This window comes from Hypanus sabinus, chromosome 4, assembly GCF_030144855.1.
Source record: "Hypanus sabinus isolate sHypSab1 chromosome 4, sHypSab1.hap1, whole genome shotgun sequence".
Classification (NCBI taxonomy): domain Eukaryota; kingdom Metazoa; phylum Chordata; class Chondrichthyes; order Myliobatiformes; family Dasyatidae; genus Hypanus; species Hypanus sabinus.
The window spans coordinates 42,800,741-42,823,080 of NC_082709.1; the positions used below are offsets into that span (position 1 = coordinate 42,800,741).

Below are 22,340 nucleotides of genomic sequence, written 5' to 3' on the forward strand. Positions count from 1 at the left end.
GACTCTTGAATCTAACAATTTTTTTTGGCAGTTAACTAGTTGGTAACCTGTTGTTTCTGACAAATAGTCCACAAGACTATTTACTGTTTATAAATTCTATTGTTTTTAATTTCCTGTAAATGTCTGTAATAAAATGAATCTCAAGATAGTATACAGTGACATATATGTACTTTGAGGACCTAAAACATTTGTTGTTCCCTTTCCCTTGATACTACCCAACTTAATGTTTCCAGCACTTTTGTATTAAAATTTCCAGCATCTCTATTTTATTTCGATTTTCAACTATTAGTTGGGCTTTCGGGAGAAGGTTTGCTGATATTTCCCAGTGCCTTGAGTTACCTGCTGGCCTGGTCCCGATCGGGCCTTCAGGACGGTTTTGTACCAGCCGGAGGCCGCAGAACATTCTAGACCGTTTCCGGTCTGCGCGGCCACCATTTCTGCACGCCGAACTCGTCAAACATTCGCCCGCCTTATCGGGACCCGTGCAGGGCGGGTGACCACGGCAGGTTTGGGGAGGGGGAAGAAACAACATGCCACGGTACCGCGCGAATGCCGCCGATCGGGGCCATCGGCAATTATTTTTAACTGTGAAAGATGGCGGGCGCGCCAAAAGCGCGCGCCCCCGCGTGTGGCGCGGAGCGGCTGCGCGCGCAGCCTAAAGGCGGTGCGGCCCTGCCTGGCCGGCCGGGCCCGCCTCGTGCTCCTTGTGTTGGTACCGAGCGGAGAGGATGCACACGGCACTCGAGTGAGGTATTTAAACACCCATTTGTTTTGCTTCGCACAACCGAGCTATTGGGCGCCGTGATTGTGCTGTGACTCTCTCGCCTCGTCGGCCCTGGCCGGCAGCTGTCAGCCGTTCGTTCGTTCGCGGGGATTGATTTCTGTTATTTTTTTTACCGGGGAAAAAAAAGAAGTTCGCGTGTGTACAAAGGACAGGAAGGAGAGAAAGAGGGGTGAAAAAGGTCTTGTGATGGGTCTTGCACAGCTTAAATTTAATACAACATAATGATAAATGTGCCGTTAGGAGTGCTTACAAACCTCCCTTTACAAAAAAAAAACAATTTAAGCGTGCTAATTTACCGGTTGATGCCGCAAGTCGGGAGGATGGTCATTCTGCCCGCATTAGATAAGTGGTGGTCCTTGGGCAGTGAATTGGGGGAGGGGGTGTTTGATTTATCTTCTTGTTAAGACTGCTGCCTCTCCGTCACCCTCTCCCTTCAATCTTTAGATCAGAAATTTGGTGTGCTGCGTGTGGGAGTGAATTTTCTTTCTCCTTTTTGCTGCAAATTTCTATCCGCAGTTTGGCGCATTTTTAGTATTACTCTGAGCACGATGAGTCTTCATTTTTTTTCCCCGATCGAGTTTTTCCTTCCACCCCCTATTATAAATAAGATTAAAATATCTTGATCTTTGTTAAACCGCAAATTGGGGAAAATGACGTGCAATCCGTTGTATTATAGCTGTTGAAATGCCACTTTGAAACAGCAAGGAGAGCTTTACTAGATTGCTTCAGAAAATATAATTTTGTTTGAGTTGATGAAGCGCAATTTGTTGCATCGTTTTTATTTTAAATTTAAAGTTATTTCAATTAGTTATTGAGTATTTTCACATTAAAGGCTTCTGGTGTAATGTATGTTTATGTAACGATTGCACGTTAAAATCCTAATCGGTTTTATTCTCAACTGCAGTTTAGATCTTCAAATTATTCCGTAATGGTTTCTCTTTTGCAGGTTGAATACCGTTTCCATGTGGGTACTTTTAATTTGAAACCTTTCAGGGTTGGCCTCGTTTTACTGCGGCCGAAGTTTATTAAACGCTGAATTTGTCATACATTCATTACCTAAGAAATAATAGAAACTCCTATAATATTTGTTTCTATGTGACCATGTGTTGGGGTTTTAACTCTTATTTAATAAAGCTGCTTGATGTAGGTGAGCAAGCAATTTTGAAATTATTCCCCCAGTACCAATTTTTTTTATTGCCTATTATTTGTTCATTTTACTTCAGGGTGATATAAGCAGTTGATCTGAAGGGCCTCAGTACAACCCATCTAAGAAGTATGAATGAAATAAATCATAACCTTCATCTTGCTTAAACAGTGGTTGTAGTGTTGGAGTATAATGGCTCTGAATTTGTATTCTGGGCACTGCTGAGCATAACCAGTTGTGCCATCTGGTTAGTACTGACCTGTCTGAATACCAATGTTTCCATTCATTGTAAGCTAACTGACTCTTTGGAAAATTTTAAAAAAAATTCAGTTCCTTGTAAATTCTTGGGCTGCATCATACTAGCATTTGCCTCCTGAGTTTTAATCTGGCAAACAAGTGCATGGTCAAATAAAAATGGTCTGCATTGGATTTTAGCAATGGGCATTTTTTTAATATATCTTGTGACTCAACCTGCCAAGGTTAGCACAAGGATCCAACAAGTGTTCAATGACCCAGTTGATAAAATGCTAAAATGAATAAAATCTGCATAAAACTTAAAATTTTTAACAGATCTGTTTCTTATTAATGTTGCACACAAGTTCTTTACCACCCTGCTAAATCTACCATCACTACTTCTAATCCTATCAGAATTCTTGTTTCTTTCTCACTCCTGCTTACCCAGTTTTGTCTTAAATATATTAATGCCATTCATCTTTTACTGCCAGCTTCAAGTTCCACATGCTTGAGTTTATTGGTTCATAAGTTTTTGAATTGTTAACTCAATTACTAACTTTTGTATGTACTAATTTCAGATGCCTTCCAAGTGAAAACCTTTCTGTCTACTGTTTCAAATGTTAGTATGCATGCTGGCATCATTAATAAAATTTAATTTTTAGGTGTGGTAAATAATTTTAGCAGTCAGTTATCTGCTTTGACTGATTTATTGCTATTGATAAAATTTGAAGGCAGCCTGTGTGCTCTATTCAGTATACTACAGTATTTTAAAATTGTTAAAGTACTTCTCTATTTCAAAATCAGTTAAATGTAGCAAATGTTTCAAACATTGTATTGACAATTTATTAATTTGAAACAAAAACTTGAAATATATGATCTGCTCTCATGGGGAAATAACAAAGATTATCCCATTTTAGAGCTTGTAAATGATGATGTGGCTCATGACCAAGATTGAGTATTCACAGCGTACATTAAGTGAACAATTTGGCTTTCACAAGTCTTATCATGGAAAGGATTTGTCATGTGCATGCAACATGTGCTTCAAGATTGTTAGTGTTACTGTAAACTACACCTCCCAATCAGATTGGTTTGCAAACAAAGCACTATTCCAACACAAAATGTGGTTGCCATAGCAGCAGCTTGCAAGTTTGCATTCAGTAATGATAATTAAGTTTGTGGCTGAAATTGGGATATTGGGGGGACGATTTGCAAACAAATCTACACTTAAGTAATTGGAGAAAAGTCCAATTTGCTTAAAATGGTAAAGACAAGATTCTACAGATGCTGGAACTGGTTTAAAGTAAGGCATGTTATGTGTATGATTTTTTTTTATCCAAAGATTGAATATGGGTGCCATCTTCAAGTGACATAAGATGATCTGCTCTTCCAGATATAATATAATGCAGTTCTTGCTTTGAATTTGGTCATTTTGTCCCTCTATCATCATTATCAATTACTGTGTCCACACTTGTAATTAAAATATTTTATACATCTGTCTCTATGATTGCACTATGTTCAGTGATGTGACCATGAGAGATTACAGATGAAATTGCTGGGATTTTTTTTTGGCAATTAAGTACTTATCATGCCACCATTCAGGGACACCTGCCCTTGTACTTCCTCACTCACCACCATTCAGGGCCCCAGACAGTCCTTCCAGGTGAAATGACACCTCACCTGTGAGTTGGCTGATGTGATATACTGTGTCCAGTGCTCCTGGTGTGGCCTTCTATATATCGGTGAGACCTGACACAGACTGGGAGACTGTTTCGCTGAACACCTGTGCTCTGTCCGCCAGAGAAAGCAGGATCTCCCAGTGGCCGCACATTTTAATTCCACATCCCATTCTGATATGTCTGTCCATGGCCTCCTCTACTGACAAGATGAAGCCACACTCTGGTTGGAGGAACAATACTTGATAGTCTGGGTAGCCTCCAACCTGATGGCATGAACACTGATTTCTCTAACTTCTGTTAAGGCCCCTCCTCTGCTTTTCACCCCATCATTTATTTATTATTCTTTTACCCTTTTTTCCCTCTGCCCTTTTCACAATCACTCCTTGCCTGTTCTCCATCTCCCTCTGGTGCTCCCCTCCCCCTTTCTCCTTAGGCCTCCTGTCCCATGATTCTTTCCCTTCTCCAGCTCTGTATCCCTTTTGCCCATCAACTTTTCAGCTCTTAGGTTTATCCCTCCCCCTCCTGCCTGCTATCATTTTGGATTTTCCCTCCTCCCTCCCACTTTCAAATCTCTTACTATCTTTTTCAGTTAGACCTGATGAAGGGTCTTGGCCCAAAACAACTGTACTTCTTCCTATAGATGCTGCCTGGCCTGCTGCGTTCCACCAGCATTTTGTGTGCATCACTCGTGCTATCTAGTGGGTATAAGTTAATGGCAGTATTGCTTTATTGGGAATTCTTTACCTTCTTATAGGACAGTAAGAATTTTAAATTACAGATTGCAGAAGTGCAAATGTTATTGCAGGTTGGTCTGGTATGAAAATTGAGCAAGTTATTTAAAACAAAAGATGCATTCACAATTTTGAACTATGGCATTGCCAGTTTATCATGGGTTAGTTTAGCTGGGCTGTCCAAGAAGGGCCCAGCTTCAGTGATTTTGCTGATGTCCCCTTTTATTCTGTAGCATTGTCTTGGGTTAGAATAAGGGTTTTCTGTTGCTATGTAGTGAGCCTGCATCCATTTTCTGCTTCAATTGCAGACAAAACTATGCTTGACTTCATTTCTTCCATGATGTCAACTGTACTCTGGATGGATATTTTTTCAGAACAAGTGGTAATAATGTTTCTTTAAACCAAAGACTTCATTGTTATTTGCACCACTCCTAAGTGACTTTGCGTTGTTAGGTGTTAAGCTTTTTCTAATCAATTTCAATTATTTTTTTAGATTCCACAATTGGAAATTGATACACATACAGGTTTCCCCCACTACCCAAAGGTAGAGCATTCCTATGAAACAGTTTGTAAGCTGAAATGTCGGAAAGCAAAGAAGCAATTACCATTAATTTATACGGGAAAAATTTTTGAGCGTTCCCAGACACTCAAAATAACCTACCAAATCAAACCAAATAACACATAAAACCTAAAATAACATGAACATACAGTAAAAGCAGGAGTGATATGGTAAATATACAGTCTATATAAAATAGAAATATTGTATGTACAGTGTAGTTTCACTTACCAAACTCGGGAAGACAGCGAGACAAAATTGATGTGGAGAAAAAATCGGCACGTAAAAGGCATAGTAGTCTTTCTCGGGGTAACACACATATAAAGCGGGCATCTTTTTTTCGTAATAGTGAAAATCCTCTTTGGTCAGTGAAAACAGGTACTAATGTAGGTCTTTTCTAACAGTGATCTGTCGTAAAGTGAACGTTTGAAAAACGGAGCCACCTGTACACACCAATTACAACAGGATACTTTATTTTTCATTTGCATGGTTATATATTATTTAGCAACAGTTTTAATAGAGTGAAACAATGAGGGATGTACCCACTTCTGACAACATTTAAGTGCCTCATTGTATCAGACTATTGGCTGTATCTGTGTGTTGAAATACTCACTTCAGCATATCCACTAAAACTCTAAAATTTAAGTTCTTTTGTGTAGATTTTTTTTTAAACTACAGCTCAGTGTCTTCAATTACTTCAAGGTTGTGTTCGTCATCCAGTATAAATTACTACTTCTGGCATTGAATTCATATCTGCAAATCTATTGCTATGTTCTACCCATTATAATTGCTCCATTAAAAACACCTCCAAATTCCATCTTCTAACCATGTTCAGTAATTCCATTCTATACATTCTTGTTGCATTAAATCTTCACTTGTATTAGGAGTTAACATTGCAAAATGTTCTAATCATTTATCACATTACTGAATGTGCACATAGACTTTTTTGCAAACAGGCTAGTGCATATCCAACTTTAAAATTCAATTCACGTCAAAAAGTACATCAGAGCAATATAAATTCTTTGTTCCATTTTGATTGATCTGTAAAGATTGGGTCATTCCGCACAATGTCATGAGTGAGTGATTGGATTTTGTAATTAACTATAAAAATGTTTCTCGCACATTAAAAATACTAAACAGATACAAAAAATTTAGTAAATCTTACCAACTAGAAAATGTGATTTCAAGGTATATAAAATATTAGGAGGAAAAACTTAGGATGGTTTTATGGAGTTTGATGTCTGTTAAGACAGGCTTGAATTTAGGTTTAGAGAGCAAATTCTGGAACCTGATGCCTGCATGACTGAACACATGGACACCATTGGCAAGATAAAGGAAATTTGGGGATTGTAGAGAAGTTCAGTAATGGAGAAGTGCCAAGATATTTTTGTAGGGATGTTAAGACATTTTGAAAATAGAATCCCACTGGTAAGTGTTATACAGATTTAAAAATAAGATTTCAAAAGATTACTGCCTTGTATAGAATTAGTTGGCATTATGGGGATAGAAGTAATTGTGGTTAAGATGGGAGCTATGACTCTGCCTTCCTGTAGACTAGGCTTTTATCTGGCATCCCTTTTATCTATTGAATAATTAAAGAGCGAGATGACTGATGATAGCTGCTCCTGTTTTTTTTTGACAAGTGAGGTGTAGTTCATGTGCCCACCCTGTATATTTGCATCATGCATATGTTATATCAATTTACTTGTTGATTTGTAAGTAATACCTATATCACATTTTCTTCTGCTTTTTACACATGAATATTACTAATTTATCTCTACTTTTTTATCTTTTGTTGCCATTTGGTTTGCTGCCTGTGAGCCCTGCATCCAGCTCAGGTTATTTTTGCTGATACTTTGAGCCTGAAGGCAAGTACAATTGTGGGTTGAAGAAGCCAGCAGCAAATTAAGGCGATGGCATGGCTTTGCTTTCTATCAAAGCTGTTAAGGTTACTTTCATAATGATTAAATGCCTTTCTTAAAAAAATTGAATTAACTAAACACATGGGGGGGGGGGGGGATAGTGGCAATTTTCCATTGTATTGTTGGAAACATGTAGAAAACTGGCTAACTCAGAGTCCAAGGTTTCAGTAGGTTTCAGTTTTATCTTGTGCAACTTCTTACCTGATTAGTTTCACCAGTTGAAGCAGTCGTGCTAGCACGATCAAGTTCGATTTGTGTTCAGCAGTCCTGGGCATGACAATTACAGTTGGTCCTCCTTATCCACGAGTTCCACATGCCGAATTCAACCAACCGTGATTCGAGGAAACCTGGAAGTGCTCTTGCAGCACTTCTTGTTGGAGCATTGTTCGCCTCATGTTTTGTTCGTTTGCTACTTTGTTCCTGTGAAAAAATGGCTCCTAAAAAGCAATTATGTGGTCAAAGCAATTCCTCAAAGTCTAAGAGTAAAGTGTTATCTCTCGCCAAGAAAGTAGAAATAATTAGATCTTTTGAAAAGTGGCATGTTGCTTTCTGAAGTGGGCTGTAAGGTCGGTAAGAATGAATCAAACATTCACACAATAAAGCAGAAAGAAGCTGAAATTTGTGGAAGTGTTAGTGCTGCCCCTATAATGGCAAAAATGGTCTCTAGTTCATGATGAAGTGCTTGCGAAGACTGAGAAAGCATTAAGTGTGGCTAGAGGACATGTCACAGAAGCATATCCCTGTCGATGGCAAAATTATACACGAAAAAGCACTTAGTTTCCATGAGCACTACTCTGACGGGGTTGATGAGAGCGAGAGAAAAAGTTTAAAGCTAGTAAGGGATGGCTGGCTATGTAAAGCGATACAGCCTCAAGAACATAAAGGTAATGGGAGAATTGGCACCGGTTAATGCCGAGGCCACAGCAGCATTCCCAGAAGCTCATAGAAGAGAGAGGCTACCTTTCAGAGCAAGTCGTCAATTGTGATGAAGCGGGCTTGTTCTGGAAGAGGATGCCCAATCGTAAGAGTGCCCAGCAGGCCCCAGTGTTCAAGGCCTGGAAAGATCACCTTACGGTGGTGCTGAGTGGCAACGCAGCCAGTCACATGATCAAGCCAGGACTCATCTACCAAGCAAACAATCCCCAGGCCCAAAACAAAAATTGCCTCCCTGTGTTCTGGCAACACAACAAGAAGGCTTGGGTGATGGTGATCTTATTCTTGGAATGGTTCCACCAGTGCTTCATTCCTAGGGTAGTTCAGTGAAGTCAGTTTCCATACCTTGTATGGGAGCTCACTGCTGCAACAGTGGTAAAACATATAGACACACTGTGGAGGAAGCAATTGCAGCTTCATTACTCAGTTTTTGGGCTGGTAGCGCTTCTGTATTTGTATGGTAATTAAAAACCATCAAAACTAGTGTAACAATAGTGAAAGAAGCAGCATTAAGATTTGTCCCCTATAAAAGTTAAGCATTAAGTAATATCCCTTATGAAAAGTTGCTGCACAGTCAGACACAATGGGAAGTTTCCCTTCTCTGGGGTGGTAAACACCAGGAAGTTCAATATACCTGACCTTCCCATCACTCTGTTCCAGATCCTCTGTGATAAATAATCTGGTAGTGGCCATCCACCAGCTTTACAGAATTTGTAACCGGCTCGATATTGTGGTGGTCTCTTGACATATCAGTTGTTTACCCTGACTGAATTCAGAAGTCTACCTTGAACTGCTGCTGCCAAAGCTCATCCAAGTTCAAAACTGAGATCCTGTTAACTGTCAGCTCAGGCTGTGCACAGTCTCTTCCATCACCTTTGTCTCCTTCCAATGGTCCATTCACCAATTCAACCCAATATTGTTCTAATTCATCCATTGTTAACATTGCGAATCATTTGCAACAGCTCCAATGCTTCAGGTACGTTCATCCCTGTCAGCGGTTCATTTTCCAATTCAGTCTCTAGCAAATTGACATGTTTCAGCTGAGACTATCCTTGGAGGTCCCTCTGGTGTGGAATGTTCCTTCCATGGGCAGGTATACTGGTGTATAAATGTTAGGCAGTTCACAATAGTTTTCACTATCTAAGTCAGCCATTTCCAATCCTGAAACAATGTAGCTATACACTATCTTCTCTTGACCTATGTTGCTTAAGAGAATATGTCCTTTTTTCTGTGAGGCTGAGCTTGTTCATTAGGCTCACTGTGTAATTGCTGTACTCCCTTGATCTAGGAAAGCAAACATAACCATTACTTTGTTGCCCTTAGACCACTTGTACTAGAAATTTGTGAAGTTCACAATCATGATTATCAGAGCCTGTAAGGCCATTAGATACCAGGGCACTACTCACTGCTGGGTCTGATTCTTTCATGCCTTGTTTTGATTCTATGCCATTTCTGTTAGTGTGAATATGAAGTATTCTGGGATGCATAAAACCGCATGCAATCTGTGCTGAAGTCTCCTGTATGCAAATAGCCAAAGCAAATACCATTTTCCTTTAGTAATGCAATCTTCTCACTATGAGCTTTTTTCTCCACCTGAGAGGACAAATTCAGTGTCTTTTCACCTTTGCAGAACAGACAAACCCCTTTTGCTGCTGAGACCATTTCCCTTCAATTAGCCTTAGAATGAAGTTGTGACTTAGTTTTTGTTCACATCTTTGCTAGCTGCCAGTGATAGAGCATTCCATATATTCCCAAACACTGGGTCTGTAGCAATCTTTATTTGCCATTCAATAAAATAAACAAATGTCAGTGAAAATATTCTTACAATTGTGCCTTTTTCTTTGCGGTTCATGAACCACGATTTATCGTTGAGATTATAGGGCATTTTCTTTATGATTATTGACATATTGGCAGGCTTGTCCAGCTCACACATGTACTATACTTCATCGATGATACTGCAGCAGTCTGTAAGAAAAAGACAAGCCTTGAAGAGCTTCCTCGTATTCAGATTTGTTAAGTACTCAATAAAGAGCTGTTCGCATATAGGGTGATACAATTTTCTGTTCATTACTAAAATGTTCCTGTAGTAAAGCATTAGCTTTGACGTATCCTTTCTTATTGTCAATATGCTGGCAACTTCTGACAAGTTTTTTAGGGCGATCCCTCTTGTACTGTCAAGGAAATAGTCACTATGGATATCAGTCTTGCTTTCAACACTGTTTTTAAAGGCCTTCATGAATGAAACTGCAAGGGATTACTATTCAAGATTTGAATCTCTTTTTAAGGCAAATATGAAATAATGTGTTGCAGTGCCAATATGGTTCTTATTTCATCTTCGTTCATTATAATATCGGAAATACTGTTTTGACCTCTATTGTCTGTGAATGTTCCCATGAGCAATTTGAGCTCTTGGATATAACTTGGGTTCAGAATGCTTCATTAGTACAGGCTGAGAGTAAACACCCTGAACTGTCTGTTGGGTGTTTTGTTCCTGTATCACATACACTTGAGCAACAAATGGTGATAATTGTGTGCTTTTGGGGTTTTGTTATAGTAGAAGCTTTGGCGATGATTTACCAAAATTCTCTGGACTCTGGGCAAGTCCTGGTGGATTAGAAGATGGTGAATGTCACACCACAGTTCAGAAAAGGATAGGAACATAGATACAGTACACAAAAAAAAACATACAGCACCAATACAGGCCCTTTGGCCCACAAAGCTGTGCCGAACATGTACCTACCTAGGCTTTACCCATAGCTCTCTATTCTGCTCAGCTCCATGTAGCCATCCAGGAGTCTTAAGAGACCCTATCGTTTCCGCCTCCATTACCCATTCCACGCACTCACCACTCTCTGCGTTTCAAAAAAAAATGCTTACCCTTGAAATCTACTCTATACCTACTTCCAAGCACCTTAAACCTGTGTCCTCTTGTGGCAACCATTTCAGCCCTGGGGAAAAAACCACACAACTTTCTACACGATCAATACCTCTCATAATCTTGTACAACTCTATCAAGTCACCTCTCATCCTTAATCACTCCAAGGAGAAAAGGACAAGTTCACTTAGCCTGTTTTCATAAGGCATGCTGCCCAGTCCAGGCAACATCCTTCTAAATCTCCTCTGCACCCTTTCTATGGCTTACACATCCTTCCTGTAGTGAGGCGACCACAACTGAGTACAGTACTCCAAGTGGGGTCTGACCAGGATCCTCTGTAGCTGCAAAATTACCTCTCGGCTTCTAAATTCGATTACACGACTAATGAGGGCTAATACACTGTATGCCTTTTTAACCACAGTGGCAACCTGCGGAGCTGCTTAGAGCGTCCTTTGGACTCGGACCCCAAGATCCCTCTGATCCTCCGCACTCCCAAGAGTCTTGTCATTAATACTATACTCTGCCATCATATTTGGCCTACCAAAATGAACCATTTCACGCTTATCTGGGTTGAACTCCATCTTCCACTTCTCAGCCCAGTTTTGCATCCCATCAATGTCCCGCTGTAACCTCTGATAACCCTCCACACTTTACACAACACCCCCAACCTTGGTGTTATCAGAAAATTTACTAACCCATCCCTCCGCTTCCTCAACCAGGTCATTTATAAAAATCACAAAGAGTGGGGGTCCCAGAACAGATCCCTGAGGCACACCACTGGTCACCAGCTCCATATAGAATATAACCCGTCTACAAACACTCTTTGTCTTCTGTGGGCAAGCCAGTTCTGGATCCACAAAGCAATGGCCCCTTGGATCCCAGGCCTCCTTACTTTCTCTGTAAGCCTTGCATGGGGTACCTTATCGAATGCCTTGCTGAAATCCATGTACACTACATCTACTGCTCTTCCTTCATCAATGTGTTTAGTCACATCCTCAAAAAATTCAATCAGCCTTGTAAGACACGACCTGCCCTTGACAAGGCCATGCTGACTATACCTAATCATATTATGCCTCTCCAAATGTTCATACATTCTGCCTCTCAGGATCTTCTCTATCAACTTAGCAACCACTGAAGTAAGACTCACTGGTTTATAATTTCCTGGGTTATCTCTACTCCCTTGAATAAAGGAACGATATCCGTAATCCTCCCGAACCTCTGCTGTCCCCATTGATGATTCAAAGATCATTGCCAGAGGTTCAGCATCTCCTCCCGCACCTCCCAGAGTAGCCTGGGGTACATCTCATCCGGTCCCGGTGATTTATCCAACTCGATTCTTTCCAAAAGCTCCAGCACATACTTTCTTAATATCTACATGCTCAAGCTTTTCAGTCTGCTGCAAGTCAGCACTACAATCACCAAGATCCTTTTCCATAGTGAATACTGAAGTAAAGTATTAATTAAGTGCCTCTGTTGTTTCCTCTGGTTCCATACACACTTTCCCACTATCACACTTGATAGGTCCTATTCTTTCATGTCTTATCCTCTTGCTCTTCACATACTTGTAGAATGCCTTGGGGTTTTCCTTAATCCTGTCCACCAAGGCCTTCTCATGGACCCTTCTTGCCCAACTAATTAACTTTTTAAGCTCCTTCCTGTTAGTCTTATAATCTTCAAGATCTCTAACATTACCTAGCTCTCTGAACTGACTAGATTTATTACAGCCTTTGTACACATGGTTCCTGTACCCAACCATAACTTCCCTTGTCTCATTGGAACATACCTATGCAGAACTTCACACAAGTATCCCCTGAACATTTGCCACATTTCTTCTGTACATTTCCCTGAAAACATCTGTTCCCAATTTAAGCTTCCAATTTCCTGCCTGATAGCCTCATAATTCCCCTTACTCCAATTAAAAGCTTTTCTACCTTGTCTGTTTCTATCTCTCTCCAGTGCTGTTGTAAAGGAGTTAGAATTATGATCACTATCTCCAAAATGCTCTCCCAATGAACCTCAGCAGCTTCATTTCCCAATACTAAATCAAGTACCATCTCTCCTCTTGTAGGATTGTCTATATATTATGTCAAGAAACCTTCCTGAACACATAAACAAAACTCCACCCCATCTACAGCCCTTGCTCTAGGGAGATACCAATCAATATTTGGGAAATTAAAATCTCCCATCACAACAACTCTTTTATTATTACACCTTTCCAGGATCTGTTTCCCTATTTGCTGCTCGATATCCCTGTTACTATTGGGCGGCCTATAAAAAACACCCAGTAAAGTTATTGACCCCTTCCTGTTCCTAACCTCCACCCACAGAAACTCCGTAGACAATCCCTCCATGACACCCACCTTTTCTGCAGCTGTCACTATCTCTGATCAATTGAGCCACGCCCCCACCATTTTTGCTTCCCTGTCTGTCCTTTCTAAAACATCTAAAACCCGGCACTTGAAGTAACCATTCCTGTCCCTGAGCCATCCAAGTTTCTGTAATGGCCACCATATCATAGTTCCAAGTACTGATCCATGCTCTAAGCTCATCTGCTTTGTTCACAATACTTCTTGCATTGAAATAGACACATCTCAAACTGTCCGTCTGAGTGCATCCCTTCTCCATCACCTGCCTGACCTCCTTCACACACTGTCTCCAAGCTTTTTCTATTTGTGACCCAACTGCCTCTTCTCCGGTCTCTTCAGTTTGGTTCCCACCCCGCCAGTATATTGATCCCCCTGGGATTCAAGTGCAACCCGTCCTTTTTGTATAGGTCACACCTGCCCCAAAAGAGGTCCTAATGATCCAGAAATCTGAATCCCTGCCTCCTGCTCCAATCCCTCAGCCACGCATTTATCCTCCACCTCATTCTATTCCTATTCTCACTGTTGCGTGGCACAGGCAGTAATCCTGAGATTACTACCTTTGCGGTCCTGCTTCCCAACTTTCTTCCTAACTTCCTGTTGTCTTTTTTTTCAGGACCTCTTCCCTTTTCCTTCCTATGTCATTGGTACCAATATGTACCACCACCTCTGGCTGTTCTCCCTCCCACTGCAGGATATCTTGGACGTGATCTGAAACATCCCAGACCCTGGCACCTGGGAGGCAAACTACTATCCTAGTTTCTTACCTGCGTCCACAGAATCGCCTATTTGAGCCCCTAACTATAGAGTCCCCTATCACATTTACCTTCCTCTTCCTTTCCCTACCCTTCTGAGCCACAGGGCTGGACTCTGTGCCAGAGGCATGGCCACTGTTGCTTCCCCCAGGTAGGCTGTTCCCCCCCCCAACAGTACTCAAACAGGAGTATTACTGTCGAGGAGTACAGCCACAGGGGTACTCTCTAGAACCTGGCTCTTGTCCTTCCCTCTCTTGACTGTTACCAATTTGTCTGTCTTACGTAGCCCCAGTGTGACCATCTGCCTATAACTCCTTTCTGTCACTTCCTCGCTCTCCCTGACCAGACAAAGGTCATCGAGCTGCATCTCCAGTTCCCTAACACGGTCCCTTAGGAGCTGTTGTTCGACACACTTGGTTCAGATATGGCCGTCCGGGAGGCTGGGAGACTCCATGACCTCCCGCATCTTACACTGAGTACAGAAAACCGGCCTCACACATACTACTTCCTTTCCACAATTAACACAGGTAAACCTACCTTGCCTCATTACCACCTAAGCCCATTGAGCCAATGTCCTCTCACGCCGAATGCTGCCTGCTGGATATGGCAGTCTTTTTAACCTTTCCCCGCCCTACTAGCTGACATCACGCACCTGCGCAGTCTTGCCTCTCTTTTACCCTAAGTAGTAAAATGCCTTGGCTCCGGAAATCCTTAGTCTATGGCCAGGTCAGCCATGATTTTATTTAATGATGGAGCAGGCTTGAAGGGCCAGATGGCCTACTCCTGCTTCTATTTTTTTATGCTATGTCCTGCTGGAACACTTTTAGTACTCTCCACACTTGAAGACCAGAGCATTAACTTTGGCCACCTGTGCAGCAATTTCTTCCTGCAACTTAAGCTGCTCTTTCCTTTCCTGTAGCTGTTCCTCTTTGCTCTTCCAGCATATGTTTGTGCTTCACTAATTGTCGATGTGCTAAATCAGCCTCTGTTATAATGCATGCAGAGTAGGGTAGTACATGTAAAGGATTTTCTTCCTGCAGCAGAGCTTTGAGTACTGACATTTGACACACTGTTCAGTTTCACATCAACTTGTGGGTCATCTGCTATATGCGCAGTCAAAACATGCCTTGGAATTTAAGAAACATCGTCTGTTGGAAGGTGAGACTTGTATTCACTTATTGTAGCAACATGACCTTCAATGTATTGTATTTGGGTTAACCATTCCTCCTGTTTTTCCTGTTTGTCCTTGAAGTATGAGATCAGTGTTTAATGTTTCTTAGCAACAGCTTCACAGATTAGTCAAATCCCAGATTGCATTTGTAAGCTATGTTCCTTATTTTTCATAAGATCCTTAATTGATGGTATTAAACTTTTAATTTTGTTCACATTTGTTTTATATTCGTTTTGAAGACTTTAATTTCTACTCACCAAGCTTTGGCAGTCAGCTTAATATTTCTTTTGCCGGCTAAGGACTTCAGCACCAAGCTTCAATTAATTTGTTCATTCTCTTTATTGTGCAACTGGCATTTAATACTATTGAGCAACTGTCCCCAATGGGCAGGTGGCACTGACCATTCAAAATAGTGTTCAAACCACAAATTCACAGCATGAATCAACAAAAAGTGGCAGATAATCCTACCACATTTGTGATGATTATTATTATTATTATTTTGTTAACAGGCAATCCTTTGCTGTAGACTGGTGCTTGTTTGCTATAACTTTTTTGTTGACAAAAATGGAGTGGCTACTTTACAAACAAACCAAAACTGCTGAGGGACTGAGTGAGGGAATTATCACTGTGTGATGCACTTCCAAATAACTTGAGTTTCAAGTTGAAAAAAAGTACATTCAACTCACTCTTGCAAAACCAGCAAAGACAAACGACCTTGTTGCAAAAAAAATAGGTTTCCCCCGCTATCTGAAGGTAGAGCGTTCCTATGAAACTGTTTGTAAGTGGAAATATCGTAAAGCAAAGAAGCAATTACCATTAATTTATATGGGAAAAAAATTTGTGCATTCCCAGACCCAAAAAATAACCTATCAAATCATACCAAATAACAAACTTGCTTTGAATGTGCAAGGACAAACTTATGTCAAATCAGATTTCTGTTAACCGGGTCATCTAATCCTTGAAGCTCTATATGCATAAGTTTCCCAGTTAAGAGCCACATATAGTTAATATGGAAGGAATGGTTCCTCTGTGATGCAGAATTTCTTCAAAGAGTGACAAAGTTTAATGGGCAAGGATTGGGGGTGATGAATGCAGCATTAATTTTTCCAGGGCCTAGATCTTGTTTTAATGTATTTTGTTGTTTATGCTCTTTGGCTTTACTGAAACATATGTAGATTTTGTACATTCCATATTATGTTCAATAGTTCCATTTAATATCAGAATGTATGCAATGTACAACCTGAAATTCTTACTCTCTCTACTTTGACGTCCTCAAAACAGAAGAAAAACCCCAAACAATGAATGGCAGAAAAAAACATAAGAACCCCAAAGCCCCTGCCTCCCTCTCACACACAAGTATTAGTCGATACATTTACCCAGCTGGAAGCCCAAGAGTTTTTGTCCTGTTCCGATGGAGTAGCACTCAAGCCATTTTGTCCTGGTTGTTATAAAGCTTCCAGAGTTTTAACTATATTTATTTGTCATGAATATTTTTTTCCAAAGTGTTGTAAAGAACATTAACTCTTTCCTGGTACATTTATTTTTGTACTTTTCAGATTTGAGCATTTCCTTAAATCTGCTCTGTAGCAGTTTTCATAGAAAATTAATTGGTCTAGAATTTCTTCAGATATCTCTGAGGTGCCACTTTCTACCCAGTGAATTTGCTCTTAGCTTGAGCAAGGCCTCCAGCTCAAAATTCCTCACTGAAGCCTAATTGCTCTTTCCATGAATAGCCCAAGACTATTCTTTCTTGAAAAAAATTCAAAGAAAAGTTGCAACTCCCAGGCTGAACAGCTCTGAAAGCTGTAAAACATTTTCTAGCTTGAATATGAATGCCTCTGACTTCCTCAAATGTTCAAAAATTATTATATATTAAAAATACTAGTGAAATTTAAAACAAACATTTAACTTCTCAAAGTCTTGCTTACAAAATTGAAAACAGAACACTTGATACTGGAAAACATTGGACACATTTTGACTCGATATACATTCAAATCATTATCTGTAACATGTTTCTCTCCATTGGAAACTATTGAAATAACTAGAGTTGATTTCTCTGCACCAGGTTTCAGCAGTATTGAAGAAATGTCGAACAAAAACTGCAGATGAAAGTGTGAAACCAAAACTGAAGATGCTGGAAATACTGCACAGTTTAGGCAGCATCCATGGAAAAATAAATATTGCTAATATTTCAGGTTGAAGACTTTTTGTCAAAATAGTGTTAAATCTAGGCTGATGGACATTGGCAGTACAAGACTCAAATGAAATTGGAGGCAAAAGGTTGCCAGTATAGAAAAGATCTAGCCAGTATGAAATAGGACTAGCTTAGACAGGAAACTTGTTTGGCATAGAGCAGCTAGGTTAGAGGACTAATTTCCACGCTGTAGGATTCTGACTAATCTTTCAGGGCACAAGATTTTATGTCCTAACATTAGATGGAATGTCTTTTTGAAATGAGTCCTTAGGTCAGGCTACATGTGTGAGCCAGAGTATCTGGATTGCACAATGAAGGGTGAATATGAGCTAAATTTTGTCTAATCATAGCCTGGCAGAATTCCAAATTATGCTATATTGTTGATCATAACCACAAGGTAATAAATGTTTGTACTGAATCAATGTACTAATATATATATTCAGCATTTCTTTTTCCCATTTTTGTCCCATTCTCATGTATTCACAACAAAAATAATAGCTTGCATTTTACTGCTGCTTAAAGACACAAGTCTAAGTTAAAAGACAGCCCCAGAATTTGTTGCTTAAGAGGTTTTCTCACCCTGGTGAAAAGCCTTTTAACCATCTACAAAGCACAACTAAATGACAGATTAGGTTGCTGCTTTCAGATCTGGGGATATGACAGCTCTCAGGTCAGCAAGAGCTGTGCTTTCCCATGTCATCAGGAAAGCAAAATGATATTATTCACAAGAACATGCAGCCACTTTTGTGACACCAGAGACATGAAGCACATGTGGCAGGGCATTCAGACCATAACACACTGCATGTCAACAGTGATGCTTCTCTTCCTGATAGGCTGAATGTCACTTACACTCGGCTTGATGCACAGGACAATGTGCTGGTGAAGAAGGTACCCCTTTGCCGCAAGAAGCGGGTACTTTGTGTGGCTGCAGCTAATATGAGGAAGAGCCTAGCCAGGTTCAATGCATGAAAAGCTGCGAGGCCTGAAAGCATACATGGATGAGTACCAAGGGACTGTGCAGCCCAGTTAACTGAGGTTCTAACAGAAATCTTCAACATCCTTTCTGGAACAGTTCACTGTCTCCTCAGGGTTCAAGGCAGCCACCATCATCCTGGTGCCCAAGAGGGCGACAGTATCCTGCCTCAACGACTGCTGTCCAGGGGGATTAGCTTCAACAATAATGAAGTGTTTTACGTGACTGGTTATGGGTTGCATTAAATCCCATGTTCCTGCTATATTGTATCTTTTCCAGTTCACCTATCCCTCAAATCAGTCCACTGATGATGCCATAGCCTCTGCACTCCAGTCCGTACTATCTGACCTGGAAAATTGAGCAGTGCAGTGGTTAACACAGTGCTTTACAGTACCAGCAACCTGGGTCTGCTTTCCATCGTTGTCTGTATGGAGTTTGTTCTGTGCCTATGTGAGTTTCCTTCGGGTGTTAAGGTTGCCTCCCGTAGTCCGAAGACATAGGTTAAATAGTCATTCTAGATTGTCCCATGATTAGAGGGTTGCTGTGCGGCATGGCTCAAAGGGGCTAAGGGGCCTATTCTGTGCTGCATCTCAATAAATAAAATTGGTGCCTCATTTGCCAGGATGCTAGTTAACTTCATCTCAGTGTTTAATATGATTATCCCTCTGAAGGTGGTAAGTAAACTATCCTCACTGGGTTGTAGCACCTCTCTGTAACTGGATCTTAGAGTGCTCAACAGAAAAGCCACAATCAGTCTATTGGTAGAAACATCTCTAGTTCCATCACGCTGAGCACTGGCATTCCATAGGCCTGAGTGCTTAGCCCACTGCTGAGGCATGACTGCACTGCTAGATCCAGTTCAAACCAAACCAAGTTCGCTGATGAATAAGAGGTGCTTTGTGCAGATGAAAGGCTCAAAGGAGGAAGAGCCAATACTCCTGAGTCAGCCAGTTATTTCGAAATGGTCAACGGAAGTTGGGAATTTGGTTGGTGTCTTTCATGCAGAACATGGGTTCAGGGCATGAGTACAGTCGGCCCTCCTTATCCGGGAGTTCCGCATAAGCAAATTCAACCCACCGCAAAAACCTGTAAATGCTGTTCCAGCACTTGTTGTTTGAGTATGTATAGACCTTTTTTCTTGTCATTGTTCCCTAAATAACGCAGTATAACAACTATTTTACATAGAATTTACATTGTATTAGGTATTATAAACTAGAGATAAATTTCAAAGTATACGGGAGGATGTGCAAAGATTAGCGTGGATCGGGATCGAAAAAAATGGAAGTTCTCTTACAAAGTAAGTGGGAACAGGTATATTCGGTATTATTTAGCGTCAGTCAAACATTTGTCTTAGCATATAGTATATATTTTACCTTTCTATGCATATGTAGCCCCCTGGGAATCCTCAGGCTTGCTCAGCTCGCTTCCATCTGGGGGAGCAGCCTTCGGCCCCGCCAAACTGGGTAATCAGCTTGTGTGGATGCTGTGTGATGTCCCCACCGCGCCAAATAACAGACAGTACACCATATGCGAAGTAGATGATTATACTTTATAGATCTTATTGGAACTATGTACTTAATAGAGATACAATATAAAAGTAAAAGGCGCCAAACTTATCAAAGTCCAACTACTTTGTGTACAACCCATTAGAGCTTAGTAAACAAAGTCTTGTCTCCTTGCCACCATTCGAACCCCTCCGACCTCCTCGCCCCGCCGCCTGGGACCAACAACAGTGGTCGCCCAGACACTCCACACAAATCTGTCTTCGTCTCCTCTCCTTGCCGAAAACCCTGGGCCTTGGACCCCCGCTCAGGGCCATTCCATTGCCTAGCTTAAAACATCGCATCTTCTCCCTCTAAGCCCCTCTCGCTGTCTCCCCCAAAGCATCGCGCAACGCTAGCTTACAAACCCACAAGAAAGAATAACCTCTATCCCAATTGGTTAACAAGCAAATACAATTCTTGTTATCAGTAATTATAACCCAAACAAGCTTTGAGAGAAAGCACTCTCTCACCAGTTAGCATAACGAAGCATTTTTACTTTTAACAAACAAAGAAGCCATTTTGATTAACACATGCAGTAACATAAAGAAAGAAGAAACCACCTTACACATATAAAACACTTAAGAAATGTATGTTTCAGCGCTGGGCGATCCAGTGACAGATCACTTCCGAGCACGCTGTCCATCCGTGCCAGGTTGATGTGGAGGATCAAAAACCCAAAGCCCAATAATTAAACCACTGCATTGCTTAGTAATAATTGTAGCTTTCATTGGGGCAGGGCCTTTCTCATTTTATCCTTTAAAATTGTTCTGATCATTGACCGACTGTAGCCTAACCAATTGCTGACCAATGGCATTTCACTTCTTTCCGATCGCTTTATTATTTCCACTTTATTTTCAATCGTGATCATGATGATTTTTGTGAATATAAACACTAAAGGATTCAGAGATCCGCCACCAGGTCCTAAGGTCCACTGCATTGAGACAGGTTGAATAGGAAACTTGACCATCCGTGTTTTTTGGTATCCACGAGGGGTCGCGGAACCAATCCCTCGCAGATAAGGAGGACCGACTGTAATCAAAGCAAAACATCCTGACTACTTCAGAAGCGAGCTCCAGTGCTTATGTGCACATTTAGACTGCTTTATCTGTAAAGGGCCCTTTTTCTGTTTACTGTTGTTAAAGTTGAAATATCTTTAAATATAATTCCACTTTAATTTTATGCTGGTGTAAGGTTTGTTATTTCCTGGCAAACAGTAACTTTACATGGGCAGCATTTACACAGCATTCACCACAATTTCCATTCCCTCATTGGAATATTCCAATTTTACTGTTTTATTGAACCCTGCGTTGCTTATTGAAGGTGGTCTTTCCACTGTTACCTATGCAATGCTGAGTCATGTGGCTGTTAGCCAAAATAACCCCAATGCCCTAATTTAAAATTATTTTCATTCTCCCCATGGCTTTGCCACTCCATGTGTGTCTAATTTTCTTCAGCCACATATGTAACGTGAGTTTATCCTACTCCACAAAACCCACATCTTGATAGTTTGTGGATTTCATAAATCCACAATTCCTCCACCTGGTAAAGACCATAAGATCTAATACTCCTAAACTGCTCTAACATTTCTTCTAATGAGATGTTCCCTAATACATACCACCTATACCTAAAGTTTTAGTAATAGAACTCTTTAGTGCAGGGGTCTTCAACCTGTTAATGGTAGGAACCCATGGTGTAAGAAAAGTTGGGAACCTCTGTTTTAGTGGCTTGTCAGCATTGTTTTTTTAATGGTGAAGTTTCTCAAAATATATTTCTGTGTTAAAGGCACGATATATCAATAAAAGTTTTTTATTGATAAATAAAATGAGTCTTTTGTGAAGCAATATGGTGAAACTCTGAAAATACTCATCGGGTTTTAATGGCTTGAAATTGTTTTACTTTCCAAAAATGCTGTCTGATTTCCTGCATATTTACATTTCTGTTTTTATTTGATCAGAAGTTGCTAGGTACAGACCAACATATTGTGGAAACTATTCATTGCTGAGTCAGATATCAGTGTGGATCCTCTTGACTGTAACATTTGGCCAGGTTGTGTGTGTTCTGAATTGAATACAGTAGTGGATACTCAACATCATTGGCAGATCTCAATCAGTGAGGATTTGTAACACTGTCTTCTCCCAATGATCATTAATACAAGATGTACTTCTGCATGCTTAGCACCTTGCTCTACTCTCTATACAAATAGCACAACATCAATGCCACTTCAGATTCACAGATAGCCGTACTGTTGGATGAATCATAGATGGTGATGAATCAACTTAACCAGATGGGGCACCTGGTTGAGTGGTATCGGAGCAACAAGCTTTCGATCAATGTCAACAAAAGTGTTATTTGTGGTCTCTGGGAAAGGGAAGGAGGTGAAAATTCACCAGTCTACTTTGGGGATTGGCAGTGGATGAAGTCAGCAGCTGTAAATTCCTGGGCCCAGCACATAGATGCAATCATAAGGAAAGTGTGCCAATGTCAT

The 22,340-nt window shown here is 40.7% G+C and overlaps 1 protein-coding gene across 9 annotated transcripts in view; it reads left to right on the forward strand.

The window, feature by feature from the left end:
• Positions 1–405: 405 nt before the first annotated feature.
• slc39a10 (solute carrier family 39 member 10) overlaps positions 406–22,340 on the forward strand; it is a 67,036-nt gene continuing 45,101 nt past the window's right edge. For 3 of the 9 annotated variants that reach the window (XM_059966909.1, XM_059966913.1, XM_059966910.1), the window contains exon 1: positions 769–962. Coding sequence is in view for 1 of the 9 variants with exons in the window: in XM_059966912.1 (XP_059822895.1) it covers positions 595–750 (156 nt within the window). In the remaining 8 variants the exon portion in view is untranslated. The other 6 variants (XM_059966912.1, XM_059966908.1, XM_059966914.1 and 3 more) reach the window with 6 other exon arrangements.